Source organism: Apaloderma vittatum, unplaced genomic scaffold (assembly GCF_000703405.1).
Source record: "Apaloderma vittatum isolate BGI_N311 unplaced genomic scaffold, ASM70340v1 scaffold25877, whole genome shotgun sequence".
NCBI classification, from domain to species: domain Eukaryota; kingdom Metazoa; phylum Chordata; class Aves; order Trogoniformes; family Trogonidae; genus Apaloderma; species Apaloderma vittatum.
Window position 1 is genome coordinate 33,878 of NW_009727305.1, and position 10,082 is coordinate 43,959.

Genomic DNA, 10,082 nt, shown 5'->3' on the forward strand with positions numbered 1-10,082 from the left:
CTGCCTACAGTCCACAAATTAGTTACTGTTGGGTGGGGGGCAAGGAGCCAAAACTCAGAGTGTTTTTTTCTGTCCTGGTTTTCAAGTATACATGTTGGTGTAATTCAATGGGAGACAGTAGCTGGTTCGAGTGAGATGTGGGTGTGCCTCCGTTTGTCCCCCTATAAAGTGTTTCCAGCTTTTCAGCATTGCACAAGAACTGGGATGCTATGAGAGGTGGGTCTAACTGAAGGAATTTGGCTCGAAGCCATGGCTTTCACTGCGCATTTTGTTGCTGCTCTCTCCCCAGGAACGTTTGTATCTGCTTTCACCGTGTTGTGTGGAGCCCGGACCGACCTCCCTGACAGGCACATGTGTTGTGTCTTCTGGCTGAACATTGCTGCTGCTCTGATTCAGATCCTGACAGCGATCGTGATGGTTGGCTGGATTATGAGTATATTTTGGGGGATGGACATGGTCATTCTCGCAAGTAAGTACAGTGCACTCACCCCTCCCCAACTTCTCCCTTCCATGACCATGTTGCCAGGTCCCAGCTCATGTCCCTGTGAGCCATCGGACTTCGCTGTAGGAAAGAAGAGTCACAGGCTGGGTTCTTCAAGTCCATGAGAAACACAGCAGGCAGAGGAATTATTTGGACACAGTTGAATTAGGCCCTGTGACACATCTGGAAGAGCCTCCCATCCTGCCACATGGGTTAGGATCTTCCTTTCCCCTTTATAAAATGCAAGGCAAAGAGGGGTGAGGCTGTCCCCAGCACTTAGAACTCTACTGCTTGGAGACTCTTCTGCCCTGGCTACATCCAGGTGTGTGTCTTAAGGAGAAAGCTCTTTCTCCCTTGCAACTCTGGCTGCACATCTCTGGTTAGCGAGACCCTCCTGTGAGGCTAGTTCTACTCCCAGGGACGATGCAGGGCCAGCTGTCCTCAGAAAAGACCTGGGGACTCTCCTAGACCCTCCCCTTCCTCTCCACAATACATTTACCCAAAGGCTTTTTTTCATGTTTCACACCAAGTTCTTAGGCTGAGCAGGACTGTTTAGCTGTTCCTAGAAAGATATCTCCTACACCCTTTAAGGACCCTCCAAAAAGTTAGCCTAGGGAAAAAAGAGAAGAATCTTTTTTTTAACATACACAATTTAGGTCACCCAGTTAGTATATATTACCAATCTAGAATATAGGCTCTGTAATTTCATCTGCTAAAGACTTTTACTGATGTAAAAGTTGCATCATATCTGTATCCTATTCCCTGTATCATATTGCAGAGAATTACGTGACAGCTTCACCTCCAAAGCCAGAAGCAGCCCACAGCTCAGGGTGCTGACTGCCTCTGCAGGACCCCTCTCCCTTTCCAAAGGCTGCCAGAAGTTGGTGGGCATTGCCCCAAACCAAGCAGGTCTGAGATCCTTCAGGCTGGCAGGGCAGGCGGTTCCCAAAGCAAGCACTTCTCCCAGAGAACATCCTTACCACCAGCTTTTGCTTTTTCTTGGTTTGAAGGGGCTCCGCTTTGTCATCTCTGCCGATGGCATCTGTGGCTGCACGGCAGAGGAGGAGAGAAGATCTCAGGAATTTGCCAGGCACCTGCCTAAAGATGAAATAGATGAAACTGGAAAAAAAAAACAACCAGCAGAAAACCAATGCCCATCTTCAGCTGCCAAACACAGGGGTTAAACCCTTCTGTTTACCCACCTGCTAATTTCTGAGCCAGCTTCAATTTACAGGACAAGTTAAGGGCAATCCCCACACAGGGCAAAGGATGAACATAAGTGAGGCAAAAGGCTTTCCTTGGGATGAAGGCAGCACTGCCCTTCGTTTTTTCCTGCAAACCACCTGCCAAGCTTCCTCTCAGAAGTACCTGTGGAGCAGGGGTAGCCCAAGTTATTTCTAGGAAAAATTATTTCAAGGAAAAATTGTGAATCGGTGTACATCTGTGACGTGTCTTTAAGAACTTGCCTGATTTGTGTGTAATCCCATAACTACATGTTCATAATCATCTGCTCTTCCGCTGTTCCTCTGCTGGGCAGCCCCTGGGTGCAGTTCTCTGTCTGGCAGGACCTGGTTCTGCAGTTGTGGGGAGAGGCAAGAAAGCATCTGCCCAGACACCCAGAGCTCCATCTGCAAATGTGACGTGCTTTCTTGACTTACTTTCTCCATAGTTCTCTTCATGTATGTCCTCTGGGTAGAGGGGCTGAGGCTCTTACTGGTTTTCCAGTTTGGTTGCTGGGGAAAACCATACAGGTTGGAAGTATGGCCCCAGGCTGGGCCCCACCAGTTTGGAGGCAGAAGGTGGATGAGCAGCGTGTGATGGGGATGCTCAGGGCAAGAGGTCCCCAGCCACAGCATTTCATCCCAACCCCTCCACTAGCAGTAGAGAAGGGTAAGAGGAGTCAACGTGTCTTATGTTAACCAGCAAGATATCATCTGACAAGTTGAGACCCTTGGCAGTTTCCTGCTGTCTCATTAGACAGCTGAGTTTAAGTTTACTTACCATGCCGAGGAAACAGTGGCTAAATAAAGCAGCTCTTGGTTGACGAGAACGAAAGAGAAAACTCATTTTTCAGTCAAAACAAAGAACAGAAGTGATCAGTTGCTCCCAGCTGGATCAAACAGCCCTGCCAGACCCAAAATGGTTTGTTTTTTCATGGTTTGTTTTCATGTTAAGGAAAAAAAAAAGTAATAAAAAGGAAAAAATGTTTCAAATGCAAGAAATAAGACATGTCAGTTAAAAAGCAAATTGCCAGGAAACAATTTACTTTGGTTCGGTTTTGTTTGCGTGCAAACAATTTGATGTGCTGGACAGACATCACGCGCCCTTGCAACTTGAATCTGTGTGCAGGTGGGAAATAGTTAAAAAAAGAAATAATATAAAATTTCTGCCCACCTCTAGTCTTCTTCGCCTCGAAACGGCCGATTCTGTACGTCCCTGTGGGGGTGCCACACAATTTGGATGGGCTAGAGGCAGGGCACAGCGGGTGATGTGCAAACTGATGGCAGTTGGTGGGGAGAAGAGTGGGAAGCAGCCGTGGCTTGAGGACCCCACTCCAGCCTTCCCCGAGGGATGAGTGTGTTGCTGCCCGGATCTGGGCCTGCCAGGGTGGGATCAGAGAGCTGAGTAGGGGTTAGGGAGGCTCGTCACAGTGTTTTATCTTCTAGTGCTAATTCTCAGCCTCTGACAGGGAGAGCCTGCTCAGAGAGGAGAGCGTTGGGGATAATGTCATACTGTCGTTAATGAGGGGAAAAGGAGAAGAATTATAGGCCAATCAGGTATACTTCAATTCCTGGAAGAAGTAATCAAAAAGTGACTTGCATGCATTTAGCAAATAAAAAGAAGCGAAGTCAACCTGGGTTTGTACAGAACAAGCTGTACCGGGCTGGCTTGATTCTCTTCTGTGGCAGAGAGATTCGTTTTGTCAGTGGCGGTGGTGCAGGGCATCTGTCCTTCTGGACTTCCAGGCACTGAGTCTGTCTCACACAGTATTCCCACCAGCAAGCCAAATGCATTTTCGTGAACTGGAAAGATACAAGGAGAGGTGTGTTGAAAGATCCCTCTTGAATCCATCTCTACTCTGTAGAAATATTCATGCCTTGATGGTGGACCAGAGGAGGTACTTGCCAGCTCAACACCACGGGTGGCTGCAGGGGTGGTGTGGACACTGAGAGCGGTGTCCAGATTCAAGCAAATCACAGAAATGGTCTGAAAAAAGCCCAAACCTACTCAGCAGAGGCAACCCCAAGATGCTAAGGAAGGATTAATCAACTGCATAAATACACTTGAACAACTTGTTTTTCAGAGAAGAATGTGGTGGCTGCCAGTGACTCACAAGCTGCCCAGGGTTACATTGCTGTGGAGGGAACAAACACTGTCCAGGTGGGGAGGAGTAGAGCCTCTAGGACATTAACTGGTCCCCTCACCTTTCTCAAGACGTGACTGTGATGAGGCTGTGGCTAGCTTTGGAGGCTGTACTTCGTGTGGAGAGCCTGGAGAGAGTCCAGACAACCATGAGACAGTAGGCAATGAAGAGGATCAGTGGGCTAGTAAACATGAAACGGCAACAGTTTAGCCTAAGACAGACTTAAATGACAACAGGAAAGATCTGTGTGAAAATCAAATGTTTTCCTTCCATTAAAATCAAAATGCCAAGGAGGTGGCACTGCAGGATCTGCCCTCCCTCTCACTGGAAGATCCTGAGAGCAGGTAGACCCTCATCTGTCAGGAGCAAGGTGGGGCATGGGAAGAGACCAACTGACCTCAGGGGGTGCTCTCCAGCCCTCATCTCCTGTAAGGTGCCCTTTAGTGGGATATATCCCAGGGGAAGATTAATTGAATGCAGTTTTGCTGTCACACTTAATTCCTTTTGGCAGCACAATGGTACAGGGCATTTTTTTTGCTAATTTAAATGAATTGCCAGCTGGCCCTGTTAAGCACCACAGATATCTTCTTTAAGCAGCCATATGGCTTTGGGAACCGTTCTTCACTTTACCTCCTGTCTGAAGACAAACGTAGATTAAAAGGAAGCACAACTCTTTTGCAAAAAAAAAAAAGAAAAATATTAAAACATGTGGACTCTCCTCTTGCTGCTGCAAATATCCAGCTGCCCTTGGTGGTTGCTGCACTGTGCTCTCCTCAAGCCACTCGTTGTGGCTGCGGGGACAAGGCATGGAGCTGAGGCAAAACAGAGCTAATTAGCTAGCCAAGGCCAACTGGAAAATGAGCCTCCTAAGGTTTTAGGGACAAGTTTCCCTCTGCTAAAGGCACACCTTGTTCCCTGTCCACACAGCCCACGTCTTCATTAGCTGCATCGTGCAGGATGACTGCAGAGGAATGGCCTTCCGAGGAGCTCTCTAGTTGCTCAGTTATAAAAGGGTTTGTGCCATTTCCTGACAGAAGTACCATAGAAATCAATATAGTAATGTCACACTGAGGTGGCGTACGGGGACAGAAGTTGGGGACTATTTGTCTGGGTGTTGCTTTGTCTGGATGCAGCCAAAGGTAAATGCAGCAAAGGAATCAATCCTGGTTCCTGAAGGGAGCCCTTGCTCTTCTTCTGGCCTCTGAATTAAAGTCTTGTGTGGCTGTGCCTGCAAATGAGCAAAAGTACCATCACTTGTGACTTCTGCAGTGAGCCACTGACTCCCAGGGACTGATTGCCAGCCAGTAGTAAGAAATTACCTCTAAGCACACTGTCCACTTGTCAATCCTCTGCTAATTACAGTGCTCAGACCTTGCCAGAAGCAGCAGCAGATGACTGCGTGGTTGCTGTACACTTGGGCTCCGAGGGACTTTGGAAAGGATCACGAAGCCTCTCTTCTCTGCAGGGCCCCTGCTAGGGCAGGTAACACAGCTGCGCTGGGAAGGAAAGGGAGCAGAAAGCTCTTGAGAGACTCAGAAGAGAACAACAGCCTAAACCAGCTGGTAACCCTTCCCCCATGATGAAGAAAATTCTGAGGACAAATTGCCTGCTTAGACCTATTGCTATTATTTTAAAAATCTAAATAGAGCCATCCCCCAAACTATGTCTGAGGAAAGTAGGTAAAATAGCCTTTTTTGCAGTTTCCTACCAAATGCTACAGTAGGGCAAGTTCATAGAATCACAGAGTTGTTTGGGTTGGAAGGGACATTAAAGATCATCTGGTTCCAATCCCTCCTGCCATGGGCAGGGACACCTCCCACTAGAGCAGGTTGCTCACAGCCCCATCCAGCCAGGGAAGGTGGTTCCACAGCTTCTCTGGGCAACCTGTTCCACTGCCTCACCACCCGCATAAAAAAGAATTTCTTCCTAATATCTAATCTAAATCTACCCTCAAGTTCTTCACATATTGTAGGAATGTTAAATACCACCAGGGTTGACAGCACCCGGCCAGGCTGAGGCACGCCACGGTTGTGAATTGTCTCTGGGCACAAGCAAACTCAGCAATAAAGCTGTTCAAAAAGCCATCAGGTGTAGTTTTCCCAGCTCTTGGACCACGAACAGTGTGCCATGCATCGTCTGTTATGTTGTGACATCTTGTTTTCCACCTTCCTTCAGCGATTCCCCTTTGGTCAGGCCCATGAAATAGCAGTTACGTGGGAGCATGGCTCAGTGAGTCCATACAACCTGTTCAGCTCGAGGATGGTGAGCTGGAAAGCAGATGAGGTTTCCCTCATCCTCTTTAAAGAACAGCCCCAAATGAAATGATCCAGTTCAAGTACAAGGATTTAAAAAAATATTTAGCCCTGGTGTGAACGTCTGATGATAGAGCTGCTGTTCTCTGTTTGCTCTCTTTTCTGGTTCTCCATGTGTTTTGGATATATCGTCTATAGTTACCTTTCTCCCTCTCTCTTTCTTTCATGTTCCTTTGCCTCCTTTTGTTCACCGTCAAAGTTTCACAAGGTAAGTTTGTTTCTGTTCTTCCTCCTCCCCCTCCTCACACCCCGTGGCAGCTCTCCGCAGAGAGCAGCAAGCGCTCGGCAGGGACAAGCCATTTGGGATTCATTTGGTCAGCGTTTCCCGCTCCCAGCCCCAGTCCACCCGTGTGCCTGTACGTGCGTATGTCTGCCTGTCTCTGTGTCTGTCCTGTGGCTGCAGAGCCCTGAGGACATGTTTTCCGCTCAGAGTTGAAATGCCCCTTGGGCTGCCCCAAGGGCACCCTCAGAGCAAGGCAGGGACCTGTTTCAGCCTCTAGAGCATCCCTCTGCACAAACCTGGTCACCGCAGCACAGCCTGTGCACACACTGGTTTCTTTTTTCCCCAAATCTTACTTCCAGTGGTTTACAGGAGGAGTGCAATCTCAAGCAAACTTGATTAAATCAGTGATTTTGTGTACAGATACTCAGACCAACTAAATCTTGATCCCCAAGCCGTCTGCTTTACTGAACTGCACCTTAACTGTGTTGCAGGTGTACTAACATAAAGCTGTTTCATACAGAATAGCTACTCCTGTGCAAGAAATGCAGTAACTATTTTCATATATAAATTATTTAAAAGTTAAGTGTGAAGTATTTTAATAAACAAGTTTAGCCTAGGACAGGTCATCCTTTGACTTACTTTGGTCATGTAAAGAGACGTGCAGGCTCAGCTGCTGTTACTTACTTCCAGATAGCTTCAAAACTTATAGCAGAACTGAAAAGTTTACTATTGTATCTTAATAAAAGGCATGGCTATGCAAGCAAGTTTCTGTAAGCATAACCTAGCTTGCTTACTTTAGCTAAAGATTTATGGCATGCCCCAACTTTCTGATCCATGTAGTTCGTTGGGTTTTGGTTTATTTTTAGCGTGCTCCCAAAACAAATTAAACCAACACCATAGATGAGCGCATTTTACAGACTTCCAACCAGCTCATCTTGTCTTCAGAGCTGACTCACACTTAGAACATGAATGCGGGAGGAATAATCTTTTTCCCCCCTAGAAAAAGCTGTTTGAAAGAGGTGACAATCTTTCTGTTCAGCTGCACACGGTGGGCAGCAATGCCATGCAAGGTAATATGTGCTGATAAGTGTCATTTATCTCTTCCTCTATTCCTTGTGCTCATTTAGCAGCAGGAGATCCAGACTGCCAAGGCTGAACGAACACATGAATTTTTCCAAAGTACAGCAATGTTCATTTGCCAGGACCAATTCTTGGTTCAGCAAAAAGTCCTTTCAAGATAGGGGTTGTGGCACCTGCTGGTATTTTGTGTTCAGCTTTTTAAAGGGACTTAAAAAAATGTAACATATGGATTGGAAAAAATATGAAAAAGTGCCAGTGGAAAAGCATTTGAAGAGTGAAGCTTGCCTCTGAGATGTGAAGTTTCGGACTAAGTTGAAATTCAAAACATAAAAATGACAGGCTACTTAGGTTATTTAAACAAATGAAAAAACCTTCAGATTTTTAAAAGCTTTCTAGTTGAAAGACCTTCACTGTTGCAGGCGGTGCAGGTAAGGACAGTCTATTCACTTCTTTAAAAGAGAGATTTTTTTGCATTGATACTATCATAATAACAGTCCGAATTTCCTTTCGAAAGAAAGCAAGTAAAGCTTGTGGTGCAGTCATTGCAGCCACTTCAGAAAGCATTAAAAAAACCCAACATGGTATTTTTCTCATTATCCTGTGTCAGCATAAGAGCTGCAGGTGTTCTCCTGTTGCCCTTCTCTGCCCTAGCCCCTGTGGAAAAAGAGCCCGTATGAGATTTACAACATCCCCTCAACCACTACATGTGGGATAGCAAATAACAGGGGTCCCCAGTGCCCCGAGAAGCCATGACGAGTAGTGGGACAGGCAGCTTTAGTCTGCAGCACAGCAGGACCCTGTGTGCCCTGGGGCCAAGCATGAGCCAACATAGAGCAACCTCAAAGGTCTTGCTGCCTTGGTGGGAAGGTGCATTAGACCCCATGGCCACGGGAAGAGGAGAAGGGGCGGAGGAGGAGGGATCCAGGCAGTTTCCCAGTGAAATTTGTTTTGCTGCTGGAAGGCTCCCTTTTCTCCAGTCCTGCCGGACAGCTGCTGTGCCCCAATAAAAGCACCTTGTAATTCTGCTGGGCTGGAGCAACGCAAGTCATGACAAGGCAGTGAGAATATCATTAGGGAATGGACCTGTGTAGACAGCCCGAGTTCTACATTTGACACATAAGCCTGTGATTAAAGACATTCCCCTTCTCCTCCAAGAGATACTCGTTCACTCTGCAAACTGCAGTGCAAATTGGTTGCTGCTGGAGAGCTCTGTTAGCAAAAGCCAGTATGGGAAGTAAAAGGTGGATAGAGGAAACCAGCCTCCTCCTATCTGGCAGTCATCTGGAGGGATGAAGCTCGGACATAGATCTCGAGCAGAGACGCGATTGTGTTGGGTGCGTGGCCACAATCCATTGTGTTGGATGCGCTACCAGGTCAGCTCTTGGTGGAACGATGCTATCTCCGGGCATACAATGCAGAAAAGCATGCTCTGGTACAGGATAACTCAGGCAGACAATGCAGCATGGCCATAAAGCTTTTAGTTATTGGGCTGTACAGGAATCAGTGGCCACCGGTACTTAGCGTGCTTTTATAACCTCTCCAAGCAGAGGTGCCTCTGCCCACACCAGCTTCGAGGGCAGGGAGGCACCACAGTGGCCAGGCTGGCCACTGGTAGCCACATCGCTGGGCCCTGGAAGGTGGTCGCAGCCTGTGGTTGAACCCCATGGCTGATGGGGCAGGTGTTGGCTAAAGCAAGGCAAGGTGGCTGGTCAGCCTGAGCCTGCCCTGGGGCAGCTCAGCCATGAGGGAGGATGTGGCAGCCCCCCTGTTTCACCCACTCCCTGTAAACCAGGCTCATGGCTCCCTTGAGTCTCGCTAAGCATCCTCGCTAGGAATTAACACTAATGATGTTCCCTTCCCCTCCCTCCCCACAGGCTACAAGGAACAGGGGATCCCACAGCAGCTGTAGTGGCTGAGACAAGTATGGTCAGAGAAACACGGCGAGAGATTTCCTTTGGCAGCTGTGAGCCACGGACCTTTTCATTACCCTTTGTCTTTCTTCTTCTTCCTTTTCTTTTGTCTCTCTCTGTCCGAACCCGGTTCATCTGCCCGTCCAGCGGAGCGGAGGTGCAGAGCAGCCGACGGAGACTTGCACTGATCGCACTGAGCAGCGGAGATGGGGCAAGCACAGCCGGGGTTTGGACTGGCTCCGGCCAGCACGTGGTGGGCGGCCGATGAGGAGGAGGAGGAGGGTGCTGGGAGCAAGAGACAACCCTGGTGAAGGTGGCACCTGGGCAAGCGGCTGAGCCGGAGGAGCGGGAGATGCTGCTTTTTCTCTCCTCCCAGGGGGAAGTAGCTGAAGATGCTTTGCCTCCTTTTTTACGCTCACTGTTAAAGGAAACCGGCTGTGAACGTCAAATGCCAAGGAGCTATTAATAGATTATATGTACAGTATGTAAAAGCAAACCAGTGGTACTTTCTCTTCCACCCCAAGAGCCCACCCTTGACTGCTTCGTGGTAGTGGGAGGCTCAGCCCAGCCTCCTCTGCTGCCTGTATATACATGATGCTCAGCGAAGCTCTGTCCTTGCAGATGTCTTGACAAACATGCTTACTGTAAATTGTATTGTGCTGCTGAACTGACTGGGGCCATCTCCTCTTCCATCTGCTGGCACCATGTGAAG

At 48.1% G+C, this 10,082-nt stretch overlaps 1 protein-coding gene across 1 annotated transcript; it reads left to right on the forward strand.

Annotated features, from left to right (window-relative positions):
- Positions 1-289: 289 nt before the first annotated feature.
- LOC104277092 (chromosome unknown open reading frame, human C1orf95) lies at positions 290-9,465 on the forward strand (the record flags this gene model as incomplete). The annotated part of the gene is made up of 3 exons (XM_009873635.1): positions 290-469; positions 6,357-6,365; positions 9,335-9,465. Coding segments are annotated over 3 exons (224 nt in total), but the record flags the coding sequence as incomplete, so codon positions are not given.
- Between the last annotated feature and the right edge of the window lie 617 nt (positions 9,466-10,082).